At 41.6% G+C, this 14,804-nt stretch overlaps 1 protein-coding gene across 12 annotated transcripts in view; it reads right to left on the bottom strand.

Moving 5' to 3' along the window:
• The window catches only part of NCOA6 (nuclear receptor coactivator 6), a 109,110-nt gene that overhangs the window by 8,611 nt on the left and 85,695 nt on the right, over positions 1 to 14,804 (bottom strand). For 11 of the 12 annotated variants that reach the window (XR_007461922.1, XM_049649937.1, XM_049649941.1 and 8 more), the window contains 3 exons: positions 9,086 to 12,085; positions 6,264 to 6,332; positions 3,446 to 3,482 (listed from right to left, as the gene is read on the bottom strand). Coding sequence is in view for 11 of the 12 variants with exons in the window: in XM_049649937.1 (XP_049505894.1) it covers positions 3,446 to 3,482; positions 6,264 to 6,332; positions 9,086 to 12,085 (3,106 nt within the window). In the remaining variant the exon portion in view is untranslated. The remainder of the gene's footprint in view (positions 1 to 3,445; positions 3,483 to 6,263; positions 6,333 to 9,085; positions 12,086 to 14,804) is intronic. The other variant, XM_049649947.1, reaches the window with a different exon arrangement.

Genomic DNA, 14,804 nt, shown 5'->3' with positions numbered 1-14,804 from the left:
CGGTCCGTGAGTTCGAGCCCCGCGTCAGGCTCTGTGCTGACAGCTCAGAGCCTGGAGCCTGTTTCAGATTGTGTCTCCCTCTCTCTCTGACCCTCCCCCGTTCATGCTCTGTCTCTCTCTGTCTCAAAAATAAATAAACGTTAAAAAAAACATTTTTTTCCAAAAAAAAAAAAAAAAAAGTGAGTCTAGCTTGTTACAGTAGTAAAATAAAATACTCAAAAGCTTATTGCTGGTGAAATTGTGGAAAAACAGGTAAAAGAAATTAAGAACTTGGAACAAAAATTCCGAAACTTCCTCACCCTTTTCCTAAAATAACAATATTCCTTTTCAAAAATTAATAGTATCTGAAATTTAGGAAATTACTAATATGTACTGGTATTTTCTATGAGCCTGTATAATCAGATAATGGCCTACGTCACATTATAGAATACACATGAGAATGTATTCAGAGTATATATACTGCTGGGTATACTGATTACGCCTACCTCAATCCCCTTTTTTTTAGTTTCCAAAGATTTAAAATTGGTAATATCCAGTACTACTGAGGGTATGAGGACAGAAACCTCTGATCAGAGTGTAAATTATGTAACCCAACAGTTATCAATAGGGGGCATTTTGGCCTCCCAGGAGACATTTAGCAATTTAAAAATGTCTGGAGACATTTCTGATTGTTAAGATGACTGCCGTGACTGAGTGGGGGATGCTACAGGCATCTTCCGGGCAGAGGCCAGGCATGCCACTAAATATTCTATAATGCGTTGAGACAGCTCTTCGCCCCCAACCCCAACAAAGAATTATCTGATCCAAGCTGTCAATAACGCTGAGGCTGAGAAACCCTGGTGTAATCCTCTGGCTCAGCAATTCCATTTCTAGGTGCCTAAGGAAACAAATCTTTTTACAGAGCTGTAATTACACACAGGATGTCAAAGCATTACATAAGTACTAATAAAGACAGAAGACCTAAATGCTTTACAACAGATTTTAAAACTAAAACATGGCACATTCACATTCAGTCATGAAAAATCATGTTGTAGAAAGCTATTTAATGATAAAAACTGTTCATGACACATTACTGTGGGAAAAAAGTTACCAATGTTATGAATAGTATAATCCTATTTTCGTCATAATACATGTTGAGCATATATATGTAACTACATATGAATCAATGGGTGTGAAATACACGTGTGTATAATGCTTATATATATATCACTATATATTATATAAAAATATTATAGTGTTTATATATAAAATATTCCCTATCTGTATACATACTCTGAAGAGAAGTAGAAAATGAACTAAAATATACATAGTGAATATTGTTTGAGTCATAGGAATACTGGTTTATTGGTAATTTCTTCTTTAAAAAAATTTTAAAGTTTATTATTTATTTTTGAGAGAGACAAGAGTGCGAGTGGGAGAGGGGCAGAGAGAGTGGGAGACACAGAATCCAAACAGGCTCCAGGCTCTGAGTTGTCAGCACAGAGCCTGACATGGCGCTTGAACTTTCAAACTGCAAGATCATAACCTGAGCTGAAGTCGGACACTTAACTGACTGAGCCACCCACGCGCTCTGGTAATTTTCTTCTTTTTAATTCTCTGATCTGAATTTCAAATTTTCTTTAATAAACTTTTTACTACTTGCATGGTTCAAAAAAAATGCATGTCAAAATCATTAGGGAAAAAACGCTGATTAAACTTGCTTGTAAGGCATGGAACTTAAACAAACGTAATGCAACAAAACAAAACAAAACAAGCTGGTTAAAGGGATGTCTCTTCTGGGAAGTTTTCCTTGACCCTTACTCCCCAAGTAAAGCTGTCTCTTCTTTTTGGGTTCACAGTCTGTATCTGGCATTCAAGAGCACCCATCAGGTTGTATAGCATATTTTATTTTAATATCTTCTGCCTTCCACTAGATCAGGAGCTCCTTAGAGGCATGAACCATGGCCTATGAACTCCCTCTACCCCTCCATTGTTCATTCCTGCCATAGGACCCTTCACTGGTGGTACGATAGCTGGGAATTTGGCCATACTGTTCACCATCTTGCTTTATATCTAACAACTGCCCCATGAACCAAGTCAAGTGAAGAAGAGGCAAGGCCAGAGCTGGGGTAGAACTGTAAGTCAGGGGTATTCACACATCCTTTTAGAGATGGTAAAGGATGGCCTTCTGACTAGGAGCCCTGAAAATGGTCAAAGTCTCTGAGGAAGAAAGATTCCTAACAGAGGTGCCTCTTTCTCCTGGCAAAACAAAAGCCACAGAAGTACTGTCCTGCTGTTCATATGGTCAGTACTCAGATAGCTCTGGAAACAAATACCCTTTTTTGGTCTGATTATCTTCTTTGTGTAGCCACACAGCTGGAGTATGCTTGGTAAAGGCAAATGAATTAAAATATTAGCCAATTCAAATAAAAACAGGGAGAAATATGTAGTAGGAATGCCAATGAATCTGTGAGGCAGAAGAACAGGGGTCAAGTCTTACCTATATATTTATTGGACATGATATTTAACTTCCTCTATGCTTCAGGTTCTTGATCTATAATCCCCATTTTGTCTGCTACAATACATATGTGTGAGGGTTCTGGAATCAGGGCACCTGAGTTTGGATATCAGTTGCACCATTTACTAAATCTGTGGCCTTGGGCAATTTAGTTAACTTCTCTGAGCTTCAGGTTCCTTACCGGTAAGACAGAATTTACTTTCCTAATAGATACTGTGAAAATTCAATGAGATGATACACTTAAGGGGCTTGCAGCCCAGTGCATAGCATGAGATGCGTTCAGATAGATGTTGGTTATTATGACCACCTCAAAGGGTGGATAGGATTAAATGAGAAAATGATTGTGAAGGTGTTTTATAAACTAAGTTGTACAAATATGATAAATTCTCTAAAATGTTATCCAATGCATTACTAGATTAAAAAAGGAATGACTTTTGGAACTATTCCTCCTCCTTTCCATGGGGTTAGTGAAGCCACAGGTGTATTTCATTTTATTAGGTTATGTGGGGCTTTGTAGTATAACAGGAAAAGCATGAGTTTTGGGGTTCAGACCCTGTCTGGCTTTCTCTCATATGCCTGGAGGATCAAACAGCTATGCTTTAGAAGGTGTTGCAAGGACTATTATTAATGACAATATAACAACAGTTCTTACATACTGAACTTACTATTTACTCACTATGGTGAGTGCTGAACATGTTATCTCATTCAATTTTCAAAACAACCAAAAAAGGTAGAAACTTGGCCACCAAGCTTTGTTAAGGGAAATGTTACCTCTCGGGTTAGGACTCATGACAGCTCCCCTGTGTTAGCAGGGAAAACAGACTGGCACAATGAGTCAAGGAAAAAGGACAAGGTGAAGAGAGGTTTAAAGGATGAGAAAGCCGATACCCTTCCCTTCAAAGAGGCTTACGCCGTTTTCACGCTGAGTCTGCAGAATGATCATCTTACCTTTGTCCAGAGACCATGGCAGCATTTGCCTCGAGTTCTGTGAAAAATACAAAGGACAGAAATGAGATGTGGGAGCTTCTGGTGTCTATGTCCACTGGGAGAAGGGAGGTGTCTCAGAATTCTAAATGCCCTATTTAGGCTAACATGTCTTCATGCCCAGCAGGATCTTCACCCTACATGGTACGGAGACAGAGTTGGCAGGGACACAACTCAGTAGTCTGGGGCATAAGACACTTACTTGGTCTATTTTTATTTCTACTCCACACTGTGAAATAATCCTGTTTGGATCAATAGAACTAAATTCACACTACCTGGTTCATATTTCACCCAGCTATAACTAGATTAGTAAAATAAGCCTCTTCCTCTCCTGTAGAAGAGATTGTTTTCTTTCTTAAAATATCCCTAACCTCTTCATACTTGTTTTTAAAGGCAGTAATCTTAAAATATGTCTTAAATATATATTAAGGATGCATTCTCCTCCAAAGGAGGAGTTACAGAGTGCAGACTGCTCACTGAGTTACAGAGTGCAGACTGCTTTGCTTTGAGATAATGCCTACAGACTCCATTAATTCCTCTCTTCCTCAAACTCCCCACAATATCCTCTAAGAAAGGAAAATCTCAGTAATTTGTCTAGCAGGGTTTTGCTTAAGTGAATATTCTATGGGTTTACCAGGCACTTCTTTCTCAGCATCAGCAGAAAAACATCGCTTTTAGAGTTTCATCTTTCCAGAAGACTTTCCTAATGCACCAGACAGCAGTGATCTCTCCTGCTTCTGGCCTCCCGCAGCTCTGTACCTGTTCCTGCCTCCCCTTATAGAGAATTCAGCACAGCAGATTCAGTGTACATGCCTCATCTACCCCAGAGATTACACGTTAACTTCCTTGAAGGCAGTGAAATCAGAGTGCATAGGTTAGAATTCTGACGCCATTGATTAGCCATGTAACCCTGCGCTTGACTCTCTGTGCTCAATGCCTCATCTGAAAAATGGGGACAACCACTTTACTCACCTCAAAATTAAGATTAAATGGAACAATACATATAAAAACTCAGTACAGCACCTGGCTCTTAGTAAGAACTCAAAATTAGCTGTTGTTATTGTTAGGATCCTCATGTCAATGCAATTCATGCTGGAATCCCTTGCATCCCTCTGCCTTCAGTAAAAGATGAGGGAATCCTTGCTTCTCATTTGCTACTTAGCTCCCAACATCTAACCCATAAAACCTGGAAACCCTCCACTTGAAATAGATACCAGCTCACTGGGTCTCTGTTGCCTGCACACAAACTCAGGTAATGTGTGCTCAAAAATGAAAACAGCTTAAAAGAGGCCGATTACCAAAAAAATTTATTAGTTTGCTCATGTGAAACAAAACTCAGTGCTTTTGAGAACTTTAACACTATTACAGCTAATTCACATTAGCAGAGATCAAAGGAATCTGGTGAGGCAATTAGTGACTATGAGGGTATTTTAAGGAGATTCATTTAAGTCAAACTTTTAAAAGCAATAGGATTCTCTGGCCAATTATTTTGAGGAAGATGTACGATATAGTAAAGCACATTTTTCTGGAGTAAAGAATTGGGGCAGAAAATGTAATTCCCTTCCTCTTTTAGTTGCTCCTTTTCTCGCCAAAAATGAACATCACCATCTAATACCTTCTGTGAATGATTTGCTCCACTCCTTTCCTGTCAGGTGCCTAGCACAATGTCATGCATCATGTGGGTAGTTGGTAGCAAAGGAAGAATCTGAATGGCTGAAATGTTTTTTGCTCAACCATTCTTTTCAGAAGCCTGATTTTACCAGAGTGTGCAATAGAACATAACATAGCACATAGCACCTGAAGCAGCTTTTAAAATAAACACAAGTTAGGGTGCCTGGTTGGCTCAGTCGGTGGAGCATGTGACTCTTAATCTTGGGGTCATGGGTTCAAACCCCACTGTGGGTGTAACAATTACTTAAAAATAAAATCTTAAAAAAAATCACAAGTTGTAGCTTAATTTCACTGATTTAGGCCCACAAAGCTAAACATGGTAATACTGTTTTTTACTTACAAATTTTTTCAAGTGTGAACTGGACTGTAAATGAGATTCTAACCTCTGAGTGAAAAGTGTCATACTTTTTTTTTGGTATCTCTCGATATGTTCAGTGACAAAGGGCCAGGCCAAGATTAAACTGTAACACACTTACACTATTTATCTATGAAGGCAGTACTGTTATTGCCATCAAGATCCTCACGCATTCTGAGCTGACCCAGCATTCCACAGCAATTATCTGCAGATTACCATGGACTCCACCTTCCAGAAACACCATCCTTCATGCTATTTGCAATTTCTTGGTCATGGGAAACATAATGCCATCCAGAGAAGACTGAAATGACTGACTCCCAGGAAAAGTGGCTACCTCACTGTAGCAGAGGTTCTCAGAACAAGCCTCCACTCCTGTCATGAATATGCAATTACTAACCGAGTGTAGGAACGCTTGCCACCCTAGCAAGTTACCATGGGCCAGTCAGCTGCCAGCTATGAGTGCCAGGGTCATGCAACAGGGCAAACAGTCCAACGGAAACCATCCACAGCTAGGTGGCAGACAATGGGCACCACAATGCCCTTGGGTTCCCTGACACCAGGAATGCATAAGACAGCAAGCCAGTCGGGGGAAAAGAACCCTAACAGTCCTGCACAAACCCTGCCACTCATCTGAGGTCTGCTCTGAAGCCAGCAGGTGAGAGAGTTTCAGTCACTTCCTGGCACCCTGAGGACAGCAGCAGTTCCTTCACATATAATCCATTCCACTCAGAGAAGTTTTTCCAAAGCATGCCTTACCTGGTCTGGCACCAGGCCCCTGTGGTGTTGTGGCTGGAGTTTCCTTTGCAGCTAAACTCGGTGAAGGGGCTAAGGCAAGGAAAAAAAAATACAGGCCTTTTACTTTCTTTTCTCAACAAAACCGAAGGCACTGACTGACTCAAGGGCTAAGTAACTGCTGAAATACATACACGCTTGGAGGGCAGTACTTGAAACTGGCCTTGAAAGGACATTTCAAAACTTAACCCCCAAAACACACCTTAGTAGGCAAACTGAACCACTTGCAGAGAACAATGATACCATTTACCTCAGCATTTAAAAAATTTCTTCATTCCTCTAAAGACTACACCCCTTGAGACTTGAATCATAAAATTCATTTTGTACTTTTGTATAGCACCTGGCAAGAGTGATGGTCATCAAGCAGATATTCAATTCATACTTGATGAATACATTATTTGATGTTATTTACTTATATAACAAACAGTTACCAAGAACTTCCTAGGGGCAAGGTGCTGTTCCAGGCACCGTTAGAGACTAATTTTTCTTTTTGTTCAGTATCAAAGATACACAAATGTGGTACTCTGGAGTCCACTGGGATGTTATATGAAGAAGATTCATAAGGTAGAAAGTGCTATGGGAATCGAAAGAAAAGGAGATCAATTCTAGACTGAGAAAACTGATGGTACATTAGAGGGAGAAACATCAGAATTAGGCTTCAGAGGACAGAGACTACTTAGGTCCCTGAAGAGGAATGGTACAGGATACACAATGTACTCTAGAATGGAAGCTTATTGGATCATACAATAAAGATTAAAGGCATAGATATGCCACAGTCACTCAAGGATTATGTCCTCCTATCTTGACATTTCAGTCTAACATCCTAGATAAACTTAGTAACAATAAGTTTTATCCTCTTGTGGAAATTGTGAATTTTGTATATTTCTCTCCCTGCTTAGTCAATAATGCCTTTGTGTTAAGAATTTTTTTTGGATGGTTATCTGATAAAGCCTAAAACTGTATCTTAAATCCTACTTTTAACTCCAGTATTGATCTCTCACATTTTCAAGATAAAAACCTAGAAGAATGGAAACAATCTTAAAATTGAGGTTTTTTTAACTGCAGGTTCATCTTCCCAAGCTCATATATTTCTCTAGTATTATATATGACCCATATAAAAATATTCCCTAATCACTTCATCATTATTCTCTTGGTATGTGTATGCAGTGGAGTGGGGGGGGGGCAGATCCCTCCAGAAGTACAACAGAAACACTTAATAGCAGAAAATATATTTAACTCACACCAGGTTTCTTTTTCATTCTTAGGAGTCATCTACATTCACAGAATTTGAACCAGAAACTTAGGGCACCCAGCCCTGTGAAGTCTCTGTCTCCTGCAACGGCAATGAACTCCTTAAGGGTCTTTATCTCTCCCTGTGTCTCTAGCATTGAAGAGGGAGAGGGGGAATTAACCTTTCTAAAGCTCTGTGTGAGACAGTGTGCTGGCCACATTATGCTGTCTTTTCCTTTTATCTTTGTATATTTTGGGAGGTAGGAATTACAAACTCTGTTTTACAGGTGAAGTACATGGCTTATAAGAGGTTAAGGAATTTATCCAACTGTGATTGGTAACCAGTGGAACTAGAATTTGAACTCTGATCATAACCTGAAGCTTGTGTTCTTTCTGACTCTCCTCCTAGGTGCTTACCACTCAAAACATTTTAGCTTGCATTCAACGAGAAAAGCACTGTTAGCTACCCTAGGATATAGCAAAGGTCCTTCTCAGCTTTGGCATTGTGTGATTGACTCCACTTGGGGAAAATAGAGCTTCTGCATCACTTAGGTCTCACAGGAGAGACATGTGTGTGTGTGCGTGTGTGTGTGGGGGTGTGTGGCGGGGTGTGAAGGGGGAGGGGAGGTATAAGGATACCTACGCTCCCATCATTTGCCCATCTTAACAGTACATAGGAAATAATTTGAACTAGATATACATGAATTGTAATGGTCTAATTTATGAAAAACTGTGTCAAAGAGAAATCAGTAATAACTTTTTCCATTTATTCATTACTATATTCTGTGCTAAGCACATTATATGCATTGTCTCAGTGAACTCTTAGAACTACTGTTGTTCCCTTGTTACAAAAGGAAGAAACTCAAGTTTGGAGTAGTCGAGCAACTTACTTAAACCCATAGAGCTGGTAAATGGTGGCACTGTGATACTAACTCAAGCCTATCTGTCTCTCAACCACTTTGCTTCTCCTGTGTCTACTGTCATGAAACTTAGTTTCCTGAAAAGTTCTCCTCTGGAGTAGACAGTCAGAAAGGAATAGTCTCTGGGATAGAGTACAATGAGGAAGGGGCTATGAGAACCATGCTCTGAAACTGTCAAGAGCAAGTCAGTATCATGGTAAGGAGAGCTTGCAGAAACTGCTATTCACCTTTAAGAGACAATGTTAAACTGAAGGTTCACAGTATCAACTTTGAACAAATATTGAACTCTGAGTTTCAATCTTCTCACCCACGGAATCGGATTTGGGTTAAGGGCTACCTGACATGGTTGGTATGAAGATAACGTGAGATAACAGGTAAAGATGTTTCCTTGTAAAATGAAAAGCTTTATATAAATGAAAGGTCTGTCATTATTTTAGGAGCTGAGAGAGAACCTATTAATGAATGTAAACTTAACATGGGTTTTCAAGTATATTTCCCAATGTACTTCTAATAAATGAAACTACCACTATTGCCATTTAGCCCACTCTTCTTCAACCAAGTAGAAGTCATGCTTTCTTTTGTGGGATAGGTCATCAAAAAATTGACACGAGATGATGCCAGGCCCCGAGTACATACCTATGCTGGGTAGAAGCTCTGGATGAGATCCCACCTTCTCCTCCACTAGGCCACCCGCAAGTGGCTCAGATGCTATGCCAACATGATTGTTTTTTGTGGCCGGCGCCGCAGAGATGAGCTCAGAGGGTACCAGAGTGGTTACTATCGAGCGTACACTGGTGGGGAGAGTACCGCCAGATAAGCTGGGTCCTGCTGAGGTGGAGCCCGGGCCCACGGGGCTAGAGGTCATTTTTATCAGAGTGGGTGCTGGGGGTGTTGGGGTTTTACTGTCCAGCTCTGTGGATAACTGCTCTGTTCCCATGAGCCCTGGAGTTGTGGTCTCTAGCCCTTGGCCTTCAGTCTCTCCATCTGCACCATATTGCTCTTCCCCTTTCTCAAGAGAGCCTGTAACTTTCTTACATGCCTTGGTCAGCAAAATCTGGCCGATTTTGTCCACTTTTCCTTTGCCCTTACTAGATGAGACTGGGCTTCGCCGGTTGACAGAGGAGCCTGGACTATTGGTCAAAAGGGGAGAAACAATTGTGGTTGACTGTGAAGAGGGAAGAGTGCTCTGATCTGCTGAGGTGCTCACCTGAGGACTAGCCTCATCTGGATTCATTTCTTTCACTTGCTGGACAGGGGGATGAGGAGGGACAACTGGAGAAGTTGTACATGGGGGGGAAGGAAGCTGAACAGGGGTGGCTCGTGAGTTAAGGACCAAGGGTCGACCAGTCTGTATATTTGGAGCAGTACTACTGGAGGGGGCACTAGGTGGTACAGGAGCAGAAGAAAATTTTATGTTCTGAGGTATGTGTAAAGGGCCAACAACTGCAACGGAGGGAGGCATCAAGCCAGAGTTGGTTGTCAGTGGGGCTGCAGGAATTGTGCTTGGCTGTGATCCTTTCATAACCTGAATTATTGAGGATGAATTGATAAACACAGGTGTAATGAACTGAGGCCGGGCATTAGACTGAGCAGCTGACTGTCCCTCAGAAACCATAACCTTGCTACCCACATTGGGCATTGTGACGACTGTTGACATCAATGCAGACTGCAGGTGAGTCGGCAGAGCTGCTGATGTATTAGCTGAAGTCGTGATAGGATTGGAAGTAACGAAAACAGTTATCTGATTTGGGGGCAAGGGAGTAGAGATGGAGGAAGAGCTGACAGGTCTTGACATTACTGGAGGGATGCTTGGTGCAACATTAGAACTGACCTCACTCAATTCTGGATGCACAAGGGTTGAACACGGCTCATTAGTGTGAGGTAAATTTAGGGAATTAGAGGGTTCTTTAGAAGAAGACGGATCCTGCAGTGTGGGAATGACAGATGCTTTTTTCAGGTCCTCCCCAGAAACTACTGGAGGCGTTACTTCCAGATCTGTAAGCCCAGGGGGTTTAATGGTCACATTAGGAGCTCCAGAGTTATCAAGAAGTTGACTTAACGATGTGGGTGCTTCCCTCATAGCAGGAGACACCAAATTTTTGTTCTCTTCGACACCGGGAAGTTTGTTAGGATCCAAAGATTGCCCGTCCTTTTTAGACTGATCTTCAGAAACAACCATTTTAACTTCTTGGGTAGGGAGGGCTTTGAGCTCAATGTTTACCTGCTCCTTCCTACCCTGGGAATTCTGGCAATCGCTGTCCTGAGGCACATTCAAGCTCTCCTTGTTATCCTCCAGAACACCTCCCACTGCAGCCACAGGCATGGTAGGATTCTGAGGATTCAGCCCGCTGTTGTTAGGGAAGCTCCCAGGTACAGGGGGATTGGCCAAAGGAGTGGGACTGACCAATACATTTCTTGGCAACTCCACATTCTGCAACAGAGCTGTGTTTGTTTGAGAGGCCAGAGTAAGTTTAGGGGTTTTTGAATTTTGCCTCCCAGGACTTGGGGTAGTTTTCCTACTGGACCCAGGACTAGACCTGCGACTGTTGCTCGGACTAGCCCGTTTTGTTGCTCCAGAATTAGACTGCTTTCCAGAATTCACCACCACAGAATCTAATTTGTGAGTTTGTGGGGCAGCAAAATTGGAAGGATTATTCATGGTAAGATTCGAAGGTGCTTGCCCAATGGCCTTTAAAGTTGTTGGATTTAGGCCCTGCTGATCAAAGCCCCTGTTTAAATTTGGCCTAGGAGGTAAAGGAATATTAATCTGTGGGGGGAAGAGTCCTGCAATGGAGGCATTGAGTCTTTCTGGAGACAGACTGATTTCTGAAGGTTCTGTGCTAGGAGGGCGATTGTTGGGTGTCTGAGGATAGTAGGGTCTGGGGCTGGCTCTGTTCGGTGTTTTAGGCCTAGATGTTTGGGTTGGAGCAGCCACATTTGGAAAATGGTGGCCATGAGAGCTGGGCAGGGAATTTACAGGGGGTTGCTGGGGAGTTGCACCTTGAGTTGCAGAAAGGGGTGATGGTCCAGGTTTTGGCCCTGTCATCATTAACTGATTCTGGGAAACTACTAAATGTGAAGGCATGTTATTTGGGCCTCCTGAGACAGATGGTACTTCACTGCCACTTGCTTCAGGGAGCGAGGACATTTCTCCCAGTGGTGAGCTAGAAGGATTCTGGGAGTTCTCCTGGTATACCATTTTCCTTGAATTGCTTCCCAAAGGAGTATTCACAGGTATTGGCATTCTTTGCTTATCAGGTGATGGTGGCACGGAAGCAGGTCCTTGCAAACTGACCATAACAGGCACGCTGCCGCTCTGTTGCATGGGCATTCTCTGGGAGTCTGGGTTCAGGGGGCCCCGTGGGGGGTGGACACTTTGGGAGACCGGAAGCCTAACTGATTTGGGGTCCTGCTGCATCATGAGCATCATCATCATTTGTTGTTGTTGTTGCTGCTGCTGCTGCTGCTGCTGCTGCTGCGACTGTGGCTGACTGGGAGGTGGTGGCTGCTGCTGTGGTGGCGGCAGTTGTGGCTGCGGCTGCTGCTGTGGTGGCTGTGGCGGGGGTGCCACATGCTGCATGAGCTGAGGAGGCATCTGCTGAAGTGGCCTCTGTTCAACTGGTTGAGAAGGATAACCTAAAACAAGCCCCCAAAATCAGGGAAGTTAGATTTTCGGCAGGAAAAGCAACTTTTAGAGTATAGCCAAGCAATACTCATCTAGGTGGCCCAGACAGTGCACAAACAGCTTAGGCGTGCCCACTCCCAGGGGGGCAGGCGCAGCTCCTCATTATCCGACATAAGCAAAGGGGCACACAGCTTAAGGAAGCAAAAAGCAAAGCATCAAGAACCTGGAGCTCCTTAGTCTTCAAGGTCTGAATGAGGCACTATTGTACTAAGACTGTAATAGACAGACACTCTGTGCTATGCAATGAAAGTGGCTGAGTCTGTCCCAGCCAAACATTCAGGTGAAATGAGAAAAATTCCCATCAATAGCAAGTAGCTGACCACCCAGCACTGGGGTCTCATGTGGGAATAATAAATATTTCACTGTACTTGTGAATGAAGTAAGGCATTTAGGACTCACTTTTTCTGTTATCAAGATTAATTTTTTAAGGTGTGATTTTGTGAAAACAACAGCATCAAAGATAGCCTTTTTATTCTTTCAACAGAAGCAAATATACAATTCTAGGATTCAATGCCTTAAGAGGGATTTAAAATGACGCCAATCCACTGGATCCATACATCATGCTGCATCCTTCAGGCTCAATCCTTTGGGGAACCCAAATGAACTAAACTGTCCCTCTGATGTAGTTCAGTTTAATAAAGAGCAGGAGCTAACAGAAGCTGATATACACATTGAAAATAAATTGAGGATACTGAAGATTTTTTTATGGATATTAATTTCCATTTACTTTCTTACAAGTTAAAACTCAATTTGGAGAAATATTTTCTATGAATCCACAAAGGAAGAATAAGAAGCCAGAAACACTGCCCTCAGGAATAAAAAATAATTTTGGGAAAAGAACTGAGGGACAATGCCTTATAGATTTTCAGAAGGCAACAGTTCAAATGATTCCTTCTTTTGTGAAGCTTTTACTTGGCATTTTAGAACCAAAGCTTTACACAATCAGCAGAAAGGAAAAATCATTAACCAAGAATAAAGGTAGTTCCATGGGAAAAAGTGGGGATACAGCTGGGATACAATTTCACAAACTAGATTTATTCCATTGTTGCATAAAAATGCATAAGGGAAGTTTTAAGAAGGCGCAGGAATAAAAACAGTTGGCTCTGGCAGTTGGCAGAAATGATGGTTCATGATTTTCACAGAGGAGCTACCAAATGCTGCTGATCCACAGGGTCAGACCCTGCGGTCAACCCTAATTAATGTCTTCTGGCCAAAGATTACCATGGCACCAATGAGTACAATGTACAGAATTCAGTTTTAGAGATTTTTTTCAAAATCCTTTTCTATTTCAGGCCCAAGTCACTTCTTTACAATTATAGAGCCAACAATAATATGGCACTTCTACAGGTTTAACTCAGGTTCCCATATTAAGAAAACTGTCATTTCTGTAGAAGCCCACTGTTGTTGGGCTATGTCACAAATGTCTTTTATCTTTAAATCAGCCCACCAGGTAGCACAATAAATACCAAATAGAGCAGAGCAGATAATACAGCAACTTTTCAAAAGTTACAGCTGAGGGCATGGCTGCTATAAAGGTTCCAGAAGCTGGAGGCAGCAGTCCAAAGGGCACTAACGTTAAGAAGACAGGTTAGGGTTGCCGTCACATAAATGGTAGAGAATGAAAGCCAAAACACACATAGTGTCTATAACATAACCCAAACCCATATTTATTAATCAAGGGTTGCAACTCATATGCCTTTAGGCACCAGGCCAGTAGTGAAGAACAGAAGTGGTCTGGTATAAGACAATAGTAGTTCTGTGGACAGAGCCAAACTGCAGAATGAATGTTCTATCAAAGGCATCTAAATTCAGGTTTTTATCTGGTTTAAGACACTGCATGATAGTTCAAACACATGATAGGCCAAATTCATCCTGTAGGTTCCTACTTTTTAAACTCTAGAAAGGAAGCAATGATGTGTGCAAGGACCTCTGGGATTCATATAGGAATTCACATGTGTTTGAGGGAAGAAGGTATCTTCCTATTCATAATGTCATCTAGATATACCTGCCAAGACTGGTGACCTCCCTGCCTCAATTGCTGCAACTCACTGACTGGAATTGTGGTGTTCCCAAACAATTTGTAATAAATAGCATGTAGTATTGACATCATGGTGTATTTACTTTTTTTTTTTTTTTTTGGTTCACTTTTAAAATACATAAATTAAGGGCGGATTACAGTACATACCCAAAATAACGTCACTCTCACTTACATGTCAAAAAGGAGGAATAACTAGTGAGGAAGAAACAAAACATAATCCTTTGTACACACAGGGAAGAGTGACCTAAGTATGACAGGCTTGGGTGTCTTCGACTGAGTCACAGGGGAATAAGGTTACAAATCACTGCTCAGGCCAAGAGTAACAAGTATAGAGATATTGTGGCAGCTGGCCTTAGTTCTTCTATAACACCTAGGTTGGAATAAATGAATTTTAGTAAGTTTTTTTTCTTTTCAACATTTAGAGGATAATATTATTTTATAGCCAAAAAGGGGTACAACACAGGGGGCTTCACCAATAGTGATCTTATTTATTATTCAGCTGGGTGGTAGGTACATGAGCGTCTCTTTTATTACTCTTATATAGTTTTTATGTTTAAAGATTCATAATAAAAACTGTATTAAAAAAATTTTATTGTAAACCCTGTTCATTGCTTCGAGACAACCCAATAGGA

Source organism: Panthera uncia, assembly GCF_023721935.1.
Source record: "Panthera uncia isolate 11264 chromosome A3 unlocalized genomic scaffold, Puncia_PCG_1.0 HiC_scaffold_11, whole genome shotgun sequence".
NCBI classification, from domain to species: Eukaryota; Metazoa; Chordata; class Mammalia; order Carnivora; family Felidae; genus Panthera; species Panthera uncia.
This window is presented reverse-complemented; position numbering and strand designations above follow the sequence as displayed.